Source organism: Herpailurus yagouaroundi, unplaced genomic scaffold (genome assembly GCF_014898765.1).
Source record: "Herpailurus yagouaroundi ecotype Mexico unplaced genomic scaffold, PumYag 140, whole genome shotgun sequence".
NCBI classification, from domain to species: domain Eukaryota; kingdom Metazoa; phylum Chordata; class Mammalia; order Carnivora; family Felidae; genus Herpailurus; species Herpailurus yagouaroundi.
Genome location: NW_024412395.1, coordinates 76776543 through 76793046, shown reverse-complemented (window position 1 = coordinate 76793046; position 16504 = coordinate 76776543). Strand labels below are relative to the sequence as shown.

Here is a 16504-nt window from a genome sequence, read left to right as displayed (position 1 = left end):
CTATAGTTCTCCTCTTTAGTGGGGTCTCTGTCTGGTTTTGGAATCAAGGTCATGCTGGCTTCATAGAAAGAATTTGGAAGTTTTCCTTCCATTTCTATTTTTTGGAATAGCTTCAAGAGAATAGGTGTTAACTCTTCCTTAAATGTTTGGTAGAATTCCCCTGGAAAGCCATCTGGCCCTGGGCTCTTGTTTTTTGGCAGATTTTTTATTACTAATTCGATTTCCTTCCTGGTTATGGGTCTGTTCAAATTTTTTATTTCTTCTTGTTTCAGTTTTGGTAGTGTATATGTTTCTAGGAATTTGTCCATTTCTTCCAGATTGCCCATTTTATTGGCATATAATTGCTCATAATATTCTCTTATTATTGTTTTTATTTATGCTGTGTTGGTTGTGATCTCTCCTCTTTCATTCTTGATTTTATTATTTGGGTCCTTTCCTTTTTCTTTTTAATCAAACTGGCTAGTGGTTTCTCAATTTTGTTAATTCTTTCAAAGAACCAGCTTCTGGTTTCATTGATCTGTTCTACTGTTTTTTGTTGTTGTTGTTGTTGTTGTTGTTTCAATAGCATTAATTTCTGCTCTAATCTTTGTTATTTCCTGTATTCTGCTGGTTTTGGGTTTTATTTGCTGTTCTTTTTCCAGCTCTTTAAGGCATAAGGTTAGGTTGTGTATCTGAGATCTTTCTTCCTTCTTTAGGAAGGCCTGGATTGCTATATACTTTCCTCTTATGACTGCCTTTGCTGCATCCCCAAGGTTTTTGGGTTGTGGTGTTATCATTTTCATTGACTTCCATATACTTTTTCATTTCCTCTTTAACTGCTTGGTTAGCCCATTCATTCTTTAGTAGGATGTTCTTCAGTCTCCAAGTATTTGTTACCTTTCCAAATTTTTTCCTGTGGTTGATTTCAAGTTTCATAGTGTTGTGGTCTGAAAATATGCATGGTATGATCTCAATCTTTTTGTACTTACTTAGGGCTGATTTGTGTCCCAGTATATGGTCTATTCTGGAGAACGTTCCATGTGCACTGGAGAAGAATGTATATTCTGCTGCTTTAGGATGAAATGTTCTGAATATATCTGTTAAGTCCATCTGGTCCAGTGTGTCATTCAAAGCCATTGTTTCCTTGTTGATTTTTTGATTAGATGATTTGTCCATTGCTGTGAGTGGGGTGTTGAAGTTTCCTACTATTATAGTATTACTATTAATGAGTTTCTTTATGTTTGTGATTAATTGATTTCTATATTTGGGTGTTTTCACATTTGGTGCATAAATGTTTACAATTGTTAGGTCTTCTTGGTGGATAGACCCCTTGATTATGATATAATGCCCTTCTGCATCTCTTGATACAGTCTTTATTTTAAAGTCTAGATTGTCTGATACAAGTATGGCTACTTTGGCTTTCTTTTGTTGACCGTTAGCATGATAGATGGTTCTCCATCCCCTTATTTTCAATCTGAAGGTGTCTTTAGGTCTAAAGTGGGTCTTCTGTAAACAGCATATCAATGGATCTTGTTTTCTTATCCATTCTGTTACCCTATGTCTTTTGATTGGAGCATTGAGTCCATTGACGTTTAGAGTGACTACTGAAAGACATGAATTTATTGCCATTTTGATGCTTGTAGAGATGGGGTTTCTGGTGGTGTTCTCTGGTCCTTTCTATATATATATGTAAAATATATATGTTTTCATCTTCTCTCCCCTCAGAGAGTCCCCCTTAAAATTCTTGCAGGGCTGGTTCATTGGTCACAAACTCCTTTAATTTTTGTTTGTCTGGGAAACTTTTTATCTCTCCTTCTATTTTGAATGACAGCCTTGCTGGATAAATAATTCTTGGCTGCATATTTTTCTGATTCAGCACACTGAATATATCCTGCCACTCCTTTCTGGCCTGCCAAGTTTCTGTGGATAGGTCTGCTGCAAACCTGATCTGTTTTCCCTTGTAAGTTAGGGATTTTTTTTTCCCTTGCTGCTTTCATGATTCTCTCCTTGCCTGAGTATTTTGTGAATTTGACTATGATATGCCTTGTTGATGGTCGGATTTTGTTGAATCTAATGGGGTTCCTCTGTGCTTCCTGGATTTTGATGTCTGTGTCTTTCCCCAAGTTAGGAAAGTTTTCCACTATGATTTGCTCACATAACCCTTCTTCTCTCTCTCTTTCTTTTCTGGGACCCCTATGATTCTGATGTTGTTCCTTTTTAATGAGTCACTGATTTCTCTAATTTTTAAATCGTGCTCTTTTGCCTTAATCTCCCTCTTTTTTTTCTGCTTCATCATTCTCTATAAATTTGTCCTCTATATCGCTGAGTCTCTGTTCTGCTTCATCCATCCTTGCCGCCGCTGCATCCATCATGATTGCAGCTCAGTTATAGCATTTTTAATTTCATTCTGGCTATTTTTTACTTCTTTTATCTCTGCAGAAGACTCCAGCTCGTATTCTTATTATTGTGATTCTAAATTCTGGTTCAGACATCTTGCTTATATCTGTGTTGGTTAAATTCCTGGCTGTCATTTCTTCGTGCTCTTTCTCTTGGGGTGAATTCCTTCATTTTGTCATTTTGAAGGGAGAATGGTTATTTATTTTTGAGAGAAAGAGAGCACGTACAAGCAGGGGAGGGGCAGAGAAAGAAGGAGAGAGAAAATCCCAAGCAGGCTCCACACTGTCAGTGCAGAGCCCAACACAGGGCTTGATCTCACAAACCGTGAGATCATGACCTGAGCCGAAATCAAGAGTTGGATGTTTAACAGGCTGAGCCACCAGGTACCCCTGAGGAATTTCTTCTAATTAAAGCACCGATTGGACTTGAATGAAAAAAACAGCTATTTATGTATTATATGTTACCTTTTAGAAAGACACTGTGATTCAAAAGTAAATTAGAAAAGGACTTGACCTGTTACCACTGTCTGTTTCTAGCTCAGAGAACCATAACGTACACTTAAACTAAAAATTAGCAACTTACCTTTACTTTACAGAATCATTCCATTACTATCTTCTTCCTAAACATTTCGTCATTTCGGTATCATTAACACTTCTCATAAAGCAATTTAGAGACTAAAATTTCCACATATTCAGCAAGTCCTCAGAGTAGAGGATGACAACTGTAAAGCACTGCATTGTAGAGGGCAGGGACAGGAAAAGTCTGTGCTTTGCAGCTATGAACATACAGGAGGGTATAAATTTTTATGTACTGTACAAAGTCAAACTATACATAGTCTCAGATTCTGCAGAATAAATTATTTTACTCAACAGAGAACTAGGCAGCAGAAGCAAAAAAGATTACCGATCTAGAGGCACTAGAAATTGCATAGGTTGTATGTGTCCCAAGCCTCTTTCTTGCTACAAACCTAAGAGATGGGACAGAGGACGGTAAGAGAAACAAGAACTCATGAAATGGATCTTTTAGAATTTTCATGGATAGATCTACATTCAAGGATAAGTTAAACAGAAAAGTATACATTATCTGGGTCCCATGAAAATATTTTTGTATATGGCACTACATTGAAGGCAAGGATAAATAGCATATGTATGTATATATGCATAAGAACATATATACAAGAGGAAATTAAATAAAGTTATAAAAACATATCCCATGTTCCTAGTAATTACAGACTGAAAAACAGGAAAGATGAAATGGTTGCTAGTCAGTGTAAGAAGACACCATATGAAACTATTGATATGATGGAAAAAATCAAATTTGTCTTGGCTGTAAAGGACCAGTAATTACTACATAAAAATAATTCCTTGATGTAGAAAGAATTTTTTGAAATCTTCCCAGAATACAGAGGAAAATAACATGAAGGATAAAATGATGAAAAATAAAATGCTAGAATAGAGAGAACAGACACAAGTCCAGCCAAAAAAGGAGTAACTCTCAAAAGGAATACAGAAAAAGACAAAAAGAATGAACACACATTTTAATAGTAAAAAAAAAATAAAAATATGCTTGATTTGTTTGAATTTAAAATTCAAAAAGGATTCACCATCCTTCAAGCCTAATTAATGAGAGACAATCCATGTATAAATATGCTGGGAAATATCCATTTCTCTCCTTCAAACATCCTGGTCCTTTTAACTTTTTGTTAACCATTTATTTTTAAATAATTTTAGAGTTAAAGAAAAGTTGCAAAAAATAAGAGTTTATGTATCCCTTCACCCAACTTATCCTAATTTAACAATTTATGTAATCATAGAACAATTAGGAAAAACAAAAATTAGCAATAGTATAATATTATAAACTACAAGTACTATTTAAACTTCACCAGTTTTCCACAAATGTTCTTTTTCTGCTCCAGGATCTAACCCAAGAATCCCACATTACATTAATTTGTCATCTCTCCTACTCTCCTCCAATCTGTGAAATTTACAGTCTTTCCCTGTCTTTCATGACCTTGATACTTTTAAAGACTACTGGTCAGTTATTTTGTTGATAATCCGTCAATATGAGTTTGTCTGGTATTTTCTCTTGATTAAAAAGAAGTTATGCAGGGGTGCCTAGCTGGCTCAGTTGGTACAGCACGTGACTCTTGATCTCATGGTTATAAATTTGAGTCTCACGTTGGATATAGAAATTACTTTAAAAAAAAATAAAACCTAAAAAAAAATAGAAGTTATGCATTTGGGGAAAAAATATCACAGAAGTGATGTGCCCTTCTCAGTGTATCATTTCAAGGGATACAAGATGCCAGTATATCTGATTACTGGTACTATTAACCTTGATCACTTTAAGCATGAGAAGTAAATTACCTAAATAAGCAGATCCAGGAGTCTAACAGAAGCATGCTTTCTAACAAGAGAAAAACTTAGCTGGCCCTATGAAATCCCTAACAGTAAAGCTCATTGATAAAACTATCCACACACAAAGAACTTCCCATTAGGATTTTAGTGCTTCTTCCTTAAATATGGATATACAGTCACGTTAGAAGAAAACCTTCAGAATGAGAGATCATAATAAACAGAAAGAAACATATAATGCAGAGAGCAGAAGAAAATATCAAACTATAATTAATATCCACTTAAAGATAAGAGAAAATAAGAAGTGTTCCATGCATAGACATCCTAGCAAACACTTCATTTTTATCAAACATATTGCTCCTTTTAACTTTTTTTTAAACTTTGTATTTTTTTTCAACGTTTTTTATTTATTTTGGGGACAGAGAGAGACAGAGCATGAACGGGGGAGGGGCAGAGAGAGAGGGAGACACAGAATCGGAAACAGGCTCCAGGCTCTGAGCCATCAGCCCAGAGCCCGACGCGGGGCTCGAAGCCACGGACCGCGAGATCGTGACCTGGCTGAAGTTGGACGCTTAACCGACTGCGCCACCCAGGCGCCCCTTAACTTTGTATTTTGAAGCAATTTCCGATTTACAGAAAAGTTATAAATAGAGTTTCTGTATATCCTTCACCCTCCTGTTCTTTGACTGGAGGGCATTGGTAGAGAAAATGAACGCTAATATGTCCTCTTAACCTAACTATATACCTTACTCAAATTTTATTAGTTTTTACACTAATGAGGTAGCTGAAATAAATCAAATGTGAAAGGGTTAAACATTACAATCAAAAGCTTTCAGAAAATAGAAAAAGAGGTAAATAATAATAGAGAAAAAGATAAAATTAGATTGATCCAAGAAGTCAAATATTAATTCCAGAAAAAGAAAATGGTTTGAAGGAAATTAGCAAAAAGTTAACACAAGAAAATTCCCTAGGAAGTTAAGGACAAGAATCTCTAGATTAAAAGGCCCTAGGGGCGCCTTGGTGGCTCAGTTGTTAAGCATCTGATTTTGGCTCAGGTAATGATATCATGGTTTGTGAGTTTGAGTACCACATCAGGTAAGCCCTGCATCGGGTTCATGAATTCAAGTCCCACATCGGGTAAGCCCTGCATCAGGTGAGCTCGAGCTCCACATCAGATGAACATGAGCCCCCATCAGGTAAAACATGAGCTCTGCTTCAGTTGAGCCCGGCTTTCTCTCTCTCTCTCCCTCTCTCCCTCTCTCCTCTCTCCCTCTGCCCTTCCTGGGAGTGTCTCTCTCTCTCTCTGCTCCTAGCTCACTTGTGCCCTCTCTAAATAAATAAATAAATAAATAAATAAATAAATAAATAAATAAAAGGGCCTACCAACTACTTCGCACAATTGCTGTAAAAGACTCACAGTTCAGGCACATTATTCTGAATTTTATTTTTATTATTCTGAAATTTCAGAATGGCAGGGATTTAAAAAATAAACCTAAGCGAGAAAATAGATCACAGACTAAGAATCAGCAACACTGAAAGCTAGAAAACAATGGAGCAAAGCTTTAAAAATATTTAATGAAAGTTTTAATCTAGGATTCTATAATAGACAAGTATAAATGAAAAAATATATTTTCATACAGTAGAGTCTCAATTTACCTCACGTGCATCCTTTCTTGGGGTGCTACTAAATGTGTATTTCACCAAAACAAGAGAATAAACTAGGAAAAGACATGGGATAAAAACAAAAAAGCAGAAAATGAAAATGAAACAAACATCTAATGCAAGGCAGAGGCTAAGGATGAAAACAAAAAGAGGTCTTGGGATGATGGCTGTTTAGATGGTTTAAAGAGCAATCAGTCCAGAATTAGATTGTTCTCTGCAGGAAAAATAAGTTTTATTTGTGTAGTAACTTGTATTAAGTATCTTACAGAGCTGTTTAAAGATATGGAGAGACTTGACTTTAGGTCTGAATAAAACTAAATGAATGGGGGAAATGAAGAAATTAGTGAAAACCCAAAAGGTGTTCAAGAAAGAAAATGTAATTATAATGCACCACTTGGCTTATTAGTGAGTAATATTTACTTAAGCATAATAATTAAAATAATTAACAAATTTGGGGCGCCTGGGTGGCTCAGTCGGGTAAGCATCCAACTTCAGCTCAGGTCACGATCTCGCAGTACGTGAGTTCAAGCCCCGCGTCAGGCTCTGGGATGATGGCTCAGAGCCAGGAGCCTGCTTCCGATTCTGTGTCTCCCTCTCTATCTGCCCCTCCCCCGTTCATGCCCTGTCTCTGTCTCAAAAATAAATAAACGTTAAAAAAAATTTTAGAAAAAAAATAACAAATTTAAGCAAAACTTATGATATAAAAAGGATGGGCAAGGCAATAAAAGAGATGTAATAAAAGATATAAAAGAGTTAAAATCCTTATCTACCATAAAGAAGTCGTTAAATAATGAATGAAATTGTTCAGTTAATATAGATAGAAATAGGGAAACAAATACTAGAAGAAACAACTTAAACAAGTCAATGTGGCCATCTCTGAAAAAGTGAAGTGGGACAGGAGTGGAGTGGCAGGGGAGGGCTAATGTGTTGAAGCCATTTTTCCCTTTAACCACTATTCGATTTTTAAAACTAACTATGTAATTACCTTATTATTTATTTATTTATTTAGAGAGCATGAGCACGGAGGGGCAGAGAGAGGGAGAGAGAGAGAATCCCTAGCAGGCTCCACAATGTCAACACAAACCCTGATGCAGGGCTCAAACTCACAACCCATGAGATCATGACCTGAGCCAAAGTCAGACACTTAACTGACTGAGCCACCCAGGCACCCCTATAGTTACTTTAACAAAAATAAAAATTAATTTCAAAAGTGCTATGTACTCCAGATTGTTTCAAGCCAAGATATATCAGGCAAATGTGAACAATAGTAGGAAAAACCCAAGATGATACTAATAAGAAAGTAAATTTCAAAGTAAAAAGCATTAAACAAGACAGGGAAGATTAGTTTGTTGTGATAAAAAGTTAAATCTAAAATGAATAAGTAAGTCTAATAATGTAACATCAAAACTATAAAGTAGGGTTGCCTGCCTGGCTCAGTCAGAAGAGCATGCGACTCTTGATCTCGAGATCATGAATTCAAGCTCATCTTGGGTGTAGAGATTACTTAATAAAAATTTAAAAACTTAAAAAATATATACAAAGTAAAAACTGTTAGAAATACCAAGAGAAAGAAACACAGCTGTGATAGGAAACTTTAATATCATAATCATAACTCATGTTTGGATAAATAAGATCTAAAGACATATATAAATAATACATATTGAATTTTGTGCCTTGCAAAGAGAAAGCTATTTCTTTTCTAACATTTACAAAAGTTGGTAATATTTTGGTCACAACATATATCTCTATAAATTCAATAAAGTGGTCCTGAACAAATGTCACTGGCTATAATGAATTATGTATAAGAAAGGAGAGCATTGTGCAGGGTGGAAGTATTGAGAGACTGACTCCTAATAGGCAGAGTTGCCTACTGAAATGGCAACAAAAGGTTGTTATAGCCTAGATGATGATGCCTAAGGGCTCTCTGTCCTGGGCAAGACAACGCCTACTCCTTCTCAAACCACAGCATGAGCTAAGACCACTCTCTACTCTTCCATTTTTTTTCCCACGCATGTAAATATTACCAAACATCTTAGCTGATGATGATCTCAGGAGAAAATTTTATGAAGGCAAAAACCACAAAACATCTGAGAACAACACAATAAGTAATATGTGACAGAAATAGCAATGAGATATAATTGACATATAACATTATTAGTTTCAGGTGTACAGTATATGTATATATTATGAAATGGTCATCACAGTAAGTCTAGTTAACATCCACAAAACTTCACATACTTAACAAATTTTTTCCTTGTGGTAAGAAATTTCTTAAGATCTACTTTCTCAGCAGCTTTCCAATATGCAATACAGTATTATTAATTATAGTCACCTACATTATAGTCACAGTATAGTAATGCTGTACATTAGTGGTCCACTTAGAAATGTCTTCTGTAGCTTTGCATTACCAAAGCAGTTATTTTTGCTTACTTTTCCATTACTCAGACTTAAGATAAGTTTCTATCAGTTTGAGTTAGTTTTCTCCACACAACTAAATCAGATAAAATACACTGAAATCTCTTATATATTCACTTAGCCATTCTTTCTTGAATACTTCAGACTTTAGTTATACCTTTCATGAAACAGTATTGTTTAAAAGCATGTAATTGTTGCTGATCTTTAAAACTTCAGAATAAACACATTAGGGACAGATCTTAAAGTATTTGCAAACTGCTAACCACCTTATCTTCCTTCATTCTTTCTGCAATGAAATGTTCTTAACCTGAACTCTATTAGCTTTTCATTGCAAGATGGAAAAAGCCTCCTGTTTCATGTTGTAAACCTTTAAGGAAAAGACCTTTATGTCATTCTGAAAATTTTAACCAGGATTTATTTAAAACCCTCCTCTCTCAACTTTAAAAATTGGCTAAAACAATTTTTACTTGAAAAATATTTATAGGATATATTTTCTCTTTTATACTGTCAATTTGGTCTTTTTCATATATACCAATTTACATCATTTCCTTGTGCGTATACTACCTGCAGATTACCTCAACTCCTTTATTTTCACTTTCTATCTGTTGGGTTTTTTTTTTTTTCCTTTTTTGAATGCTCTTTAAGAAAGTTTATTTTTTTTTTCAACGTTTATTTTTTTATTTTTGGAACAGAGAGAGACAGAGCATGAATGGGGGAGGGGCAGAGAGAGAGGGAGACACAGAATTGGAAACAGGCTCCAGGCTCTGAGCCATCAGCCCAGAGCCCGACGCGGGGCTCGAACTCACGGACCACGAGATCGTGACCTGGCTGAAGTCGGACGCTCAACCGACTGCGCCACCCAGGCGCCCCAAGAAAGTTTCTTTAAAAAGAGTCAAAGTCAAATCAGTTTGTTTACCCGTCTAATCTTGACAAAGATTTAATTGAGATTGAAATAAAAACTATAGCTAAAATAAAACTTTAAATTATTATGGACAAAAACTATACATTACTGGTTTTGCTCATATTTGTAGGTACTGTCAAATCTGGCAGAATCTAAATGAACTATGGGCCATTAGCTAATTAATAAATCACATAAATAAGTTGGCCCTTGCATAAACATGTCATATGGACTCTACCATATGACAAGTTTTAAGTAACATTTTCATTCTCAGTAGTTCATTTCACCAAGCATTTATTGAACATTACACTTGAAAAATAATATTTGAAGTGCTGTATGTATAGTTAGTAAGACCACCCTTAAGATTACATTCAGCTGAGCCTATAGTCTTTTCCTAATCCTAATTTGCTTGTAATGTAATGTTACATTAAAAAAAAATTTTTCTTGTGTGAATACTTGGTGGACTCAAAGGTGTTTTTAAATGTATTAAAATTAGTAATGGGGAACAAGGCAAGAATGTCCATTTCATTTCTCCATTTCAACACTGTACTGGAAGTCCTAGCTAATGCAGAAAGACAAGAAAAGGAAACAAAAGTATACAGATTGGGAAGGCAGAAATAAAACTGCCTTTGTTTGCAGATGACATGATTGTCTATGTAGAAAATCCAAAAGAATTGACCAAGAAACTTCTGGAACTAATAAGCAATTATAGCAAGGCTGTAGGATACACGGTTAATATGCAAAAGTCAATTGCTTTTCTGCTTACCAGCAATAAATTAAAAATGAAATACTTAGGTATAAATCTAACAAAATGTGTACAAGATCTAGATGAGAAAAAGTATAAAACTATGATAAAAGAAATCAAAGAATTAAATAAATGGAGAAATAGTCCATGTGTATGGATAGGAAGACATCATATTGTCAAGATGTCAATTCTTCCCAACTTTATCTACAGGTTCAACAGAATCCTAGTCAAAATCTCGGCAAGTTATTTCGTGGATATTGACAAGCTGATTTTAAAGTTTACATGGAAAGGCAAAAAACCCAGAATAGCCATCACAGTGTTAAAGGGAAAGAACAAAGTTGGAGGACTGATACTATTCAACTTCTCTCACTTCTTAATATTCAATAAAATTAGTACACATGTTCTGCAAGTATTGTGTAAATGTTCATTGATGTCCTACATTCATTTACTCTAATTTGTTTTTTCTTTCCTGTTCATTTCTGATCTATATTTTCTCTCTTTTTACTTAACAGACAGTGTGGAGCATTCATTATTAAGACAACTGGGCAGCTCTAGTCCAGCTCAACTGATTTCTTGTCCAATGATCCTTGTGTGGCCAAGATCCAGCTTCAACGAACCGTCTAGAAGCTGCCCATTGTGACACTTAGGGTTAGTTAATACCTCGCCATACTTATTTATTCCATTATAAGCTGTCTAAATTCGATGAAATTTGCTTTTTCAGCTGTTCTACAAAACTATTTAGGTAGTTGTGGCATGTTGGTTTGTTTATGTGTTAATCTAACTGTAGTGACATTTTCTACATGTTTTATCCATTCCATAAATAATAACCACATTGGGAATAGTGAGGTGTCTTTCATTTTCTCTGCTTTGTGTTATTTCTTTTCCTCTCAATCTTTTAGGAGTAATATTTAATAGTCATTACTATTTATTTTAGTATTTAGGATAAGAGTCCTCTCTAATGCTAATAGAATTTTTAATACTTTCATGCCTTGTGGTATAAGTACATTTGATCTTAATGATTCAGTTCTAATACTGGCTATTTTGTCATTTAATATGTTTTTGACTGAGTTTTTATTTATTATTGCTATTCCTTATTTAATTTTGCTTCTGCCATGGTTTTCAAAATTTGAGTAATATTTATACTTTTTTATAACATTTTCCAAATATTAGAAACACTTCAACATGATCAGTTTTCTTAACTTTTCATATGATTAATTTGACTATATTAAATTTTTACTCTAATATTTGTGATAATGCTGAAGCCTTTTATAATATAAGCCATTTGGTACCCAAATTTATATAATACGGTTCACCTAGAATTGTTTTGATAAAAGAAGGGCTCACCTCTGACATCCCATAATACTGACTGATACCCCACTATATTTTGGTATCCTCTACTGCTTTAATATTTTGACTTTTTATTCTTATGTGTTACCAATATATTCAATTATATGTTATTAATATTTTAAAAGACAGTTATTTTCATAAAAAGCAAAGCTATTTCTTACACCAAAGGAAAACTTTAAATTCTGATTCTAAAGCCAATCTTATTATAAAATTAGAAAATAGGTAGGGAGGAAAAGCCATTGTTCAAAAGTTACAAATTGTTTTCATCACTGTAATTTCTGTAATAGTATAAAAAAATCCACTTTACATTCATTTGCAATTCTTTTACTTGACTTCCTAATTTTAGGTGAGAAGAGGAAAATCCATAAATATTGGCATTACCCTAATTTATCTCTCCTCTCTCCTTTTCTATGCCCAAATGTATTACATGTTCAACAGCATAAGCAGAAATAATAAGACTTAGATCCCAAAGATTTTCCTGATGAGTCAAATAAGGTGTTTCTTTTGAAACCATAATGAACAGTAGGACTATATGATTATATATTAGCCTACAGGTATTCCATGCACATTAATTATTCTGTTTTTAGAAATATAAATAGACTAATAAGTCCCACAATGAAATTTCAAAAGTTTTTGTTCTGTAAGTAAAAATGATTAACCACTGATGTTAGAGATATTTTAATAGCACTCTCCTTGATTTTCAAAATGTTTAACATGATGCTAAACAAATCCTGGACTGTTAATAAAAGTTAATGATTTATTATTGGATAAGGAATTTTGATAATAATTGATACCCAAGTGTGTTTCTTCCACAAAACTATAGAGATCTGTGTACACACATATACTACGTACACACACACACACATATAGATTATATACACATACACATTATATATACATACAATTCATATACATACTTTCTTAGAATTTAGCTTCATTTTGTGAAGCTAATTAAAACTGTGGAAATCACTGTCAACCAGAATATATGGAGGACATCATCAACTTTCTTTACGACCTAGTTTGATAGCCCAAACAGGTTATTTCTAAAACCAGATTGAGAGGATAAAAATTCTCCTTATATAACTAAGTAAAAGCCATTTTATTTTTCTCTTTTTTGTAGTATATCATCTATAGATAAATTTGAAAAGTTTCTATTTAGTTCTATTTTGAAAGGCCAATCTGAAGACATCTGAGGAAATTCACAGGGTTAGAGTGAAATGGATAATACAAATATTAGTATCATCACATGTACCAAAATCACAAATAACTTTGCAACCTGTTTTCCCCAAATCTCTAATATAATCAGAGATAGAAAGATGGTAGCATGTCAAAAAATAAAGGATCTTGGAAAATTAAGACTTTAATTTCTTTCCTGTCAGCCAATTTCACAAGAATGGCTTAGAAAAAGAGGTATGATTTAGTTTGTAACAATGCTTTATAAATTTCTGCCAATAATGACAGTACAATATTTTCAAACAAATTTATACATAAGTCCCAGACGTAGGAGTGTGTTTCATGGGTTTGTGGTGTATTTAAGAAAAATAATGAATTGGGGTCACATACACAAAAAATCTTTGTATCTCTCTCAGAAGTAGTGCTTGGATAGTATTATAATGTAGAATCAAAGGACTAGAAAAGACTTTACAGGGGCATTCAATCCAACTTTGATATCATGTTTCAACATGCCCTGTTGTTAAAATAGTAAATTGCTGGCCCCTAGACCTATACTTTGACTAAAATTTATTCTGAAATCTCTATAGACTTCAGTAGAAAGAGGCAAATTTTTCAAAAAAGATGGGCATAATAATCATAATTGGTGCTGTTTCTTTCAACTCTATTCAGTGTTTTCATTCCTAGTGCATAAATTCCTAAAAAAATATGCTACCAGCTTCTGTTCTTCCATGTTTAGTACCACTCTCTGATTAGCAGCTACAGTTATTGCTGTTTGTTTCACATGCTCTATGTGTTTTTGTCTCTTTGCTTTTATGTATTGCATAAATTTACTGATACTTTCTGCATTCTCATGATTCCTCTCAAAAATCAAGTGCCATTCAAGACCACTTGTTTTATTTCACATTGTCATTTTTGTCCTTTCCATGTAATATAATCCTTCAGTTTTCTGTTATACTAGTTTCATGGTTACCTTGATACCTACTTTGTGACCTGTCAGAATCTAGAAATAAAATAACAGGCATCAATTTTAAATTTGTAAACTAACAGATTAAAGTTTTCCAGTTTTATCATTCTTTTTAGTTATGCTGCTTAAAATAGGATCAACTAATATATTACCAAGGCTGACTGTATTGAAGTTAAGATACACAGTAACAGGCTGAATAGTCATTAAAACATTTTATTTAAGCTAGTAAGTGATACCATATTGACATCTGACTTGTTTTTAAAACATGTAATTAAAAATTTTTCCATCTACCGATTTGTCAGTTTTACTCATTTGATGCGTATTTCTTAGTTAAAAGAAGCCAATACTTGATTATTTACTAATATTTTGGTACATAATTTTAGTGAGGCTAGTATGTGTTAATCTCAGTTTTGCATTTCTGTCAAGGTATATACCCACGAGTCAATGTCATTTAGTATTTCTCTAAAGAGGATATGAATCAAACATCTTGGTGTACTTTTTTCCTTTGGAAAACAAGGCTATGGGAAGCTGCCATTCTATACCTAGGAACTAAATCCCTCCCCTTCCTTACCTGCTAACAGTTTTTTTCCTCACTTCAACCCTTTTACTGACTGGTTTTTGTTTCTCATCAGAGAAAATTTGGAGAGCCCTAGATCCTCACACTTTTGGACGTCCTACAAGATCCCAGTATACCCGTAGGCCTAGAGAGAGGATTTCTAATAAGAATGTCCTTTGATTAGACTCTTTTTTCTTTATGTCTTCCTTTATGAAAAAGAGGATAAAATACATCTCTCAGAATTTTTCTTTCCTGGGGAAAGTAATGCTTTTGAGAAGATGATAATTTTTTGTGTTGCTATTTTGTTTTATAAGAGAGTCAAGATTCTCCTCTAAAGTATAAAGTCTTCAAAGTGTCTCAAAGCTCTTAGCATTTTCTTCCCCTTACTCACCATTATCAAGTTCTGTGGCATTTCCTCTAGATCTTTGTCTTTGATAGGTTTCAATACTTTAAAAAGGAGTTTTCCCTTTGGTAAATTCCAAGCTAAATCTCCAACTATACTCTTCCTGTCCCATGAATTCCCTAAGTCTACCAGTTGTCCTCTTCCAATCTGGAAAGAATTCCTTGTGTATTCATCTGAATATCTACTTTCCAACTTGTTTTCCAAGTACCATGTCCTTGTTGTTTGAATCACTTAAAACAAAAACAAAAACCTGAGTGTGCTAACAAAGAGAAAGACCTCCATCTGGTTTTCCCCCATTCTGGCTATTAGCATTCTGAGGGACCTCTATTTTGTATTTTGTATAGAATTTCTCCAGATTTTTAGAGACCCTGACTCTTTTATTATCCACCCAACTCAATTAACTTTCTTGTACTTAAAATGGTAGGGTTTAAGGATATTTACTGTGTAGTCATTATTTATGGTTTCATTTTCACATGTGGCTCTAAACTGAAAGAAAAGAAATGCAATCAGATACACTTAATTTTGGAAGAGTTTTTCCCAGCTTCAACATATTTAATGATGTTTAAATTCACAGCATATTCCTATAACAGCTATCTATACTGGCCTAAATATATAAACCTAGTAATACTAACCTGACTTCTAGATTTGGGGAATAATGGCAAGAGGAAAAAAAAGGATCTTTCCTGGCCTTGACTTGCCTAAGAACAGGAATAAAGAGAATTCCTATTAACCCAAACAATCTGATTTGATAGAATTTCCAACAGTGTAATCTAATATGAAAAAAAATCAGGCAATGTGGAGAAAGATGTTTTGGCTTAAGGAATCCAGCTTACAAGTAGCTAATTCATGCTTAAGAGAGTATAATCCTTAGTTTTCACAGATTCTGTCCTTTTATTTCTGAACTCATTGGTACTCAAAGTTCCACGTTTCTCACAGTGGTTCCCAATAACAGAGTGAGCATTTTGGAAGAAAGCCAAGATAGCTTTTGCTTAACGTGGAATATTACATCCTTTAATCTTCAATTTCTTTTGCTTTAAAATAAAGATTATAAAAGGAAATTTTAAAAGATGACGATCAGGAAAAGAGTTACTTACCTTTGTGTCTAATTCCTAAAGATCAGATGCAACTATAGAGAATGCTACTTAACACACATCTTTTTGTACATCTCTCTATATCTTATTCTTGATTTCAAAAAGGCTATCCTGTTTCCTCAAAGGATTTTATAGGTGCAACCCTAAATAATAATGAAAGATAAACATTCTGTGTTCAACTTCAGCAGATTTGTATTTTTGAAGTTAAAAATTTATTTTAAAGATTCTCTGATTTCGGATATAAACCTAACACTATACAACTCATCTTAATCATCCACTTGCTTCTTGAAAATTCTTTCTAAATCACTGTCACCTTTTCATAAATGCTGTATACCCAATACAAGAATTTAGCTTTCCTATTTTCTTCTAAATGATAAATTATTTGGGGAAATAACCCAAAATGCATTCTAATGGTCGTTTCTTCATATGAAATCATCCACTTGCTCTTTCTTTATTAAACATCCTTCAAACCAAACATCTTCATACTCTATGTAAGAAAGGTAGCTAACAATAGTTTTCA

General features: G+C 33.8%; 1 protein-coding gene across 3 annotated transcripts in view; it reads left to right on the top strand.

Moving 5' to 3' along the window:
- The window catches only part of BOLL (boule RNA binding protein), a 72039-nt gene that overhangs the window by 30454 nt on the left and 25081 nt on the right, over positions 1–16504 (top strand). The window contains exon 11 of one of the 3 annotated variants that reach the window (XR_005790451.1): positions 10963–11098. Coding sequence is in view for 2 of the 3 variants with exons in the window: in XM_040475775.1 (XP_040331709.1) it covers positions 10963–10986 (24 nt within the window). In the remaining variant the exon portion in view is untranslated. Of the gene's footprint in view, positions 1–10962; positions 11294–16504 lie in introns of those variants that run through there. The other 2 variants (XM_040475775.1, XM_040475774.1) reach the window with 2 other exon arrangements.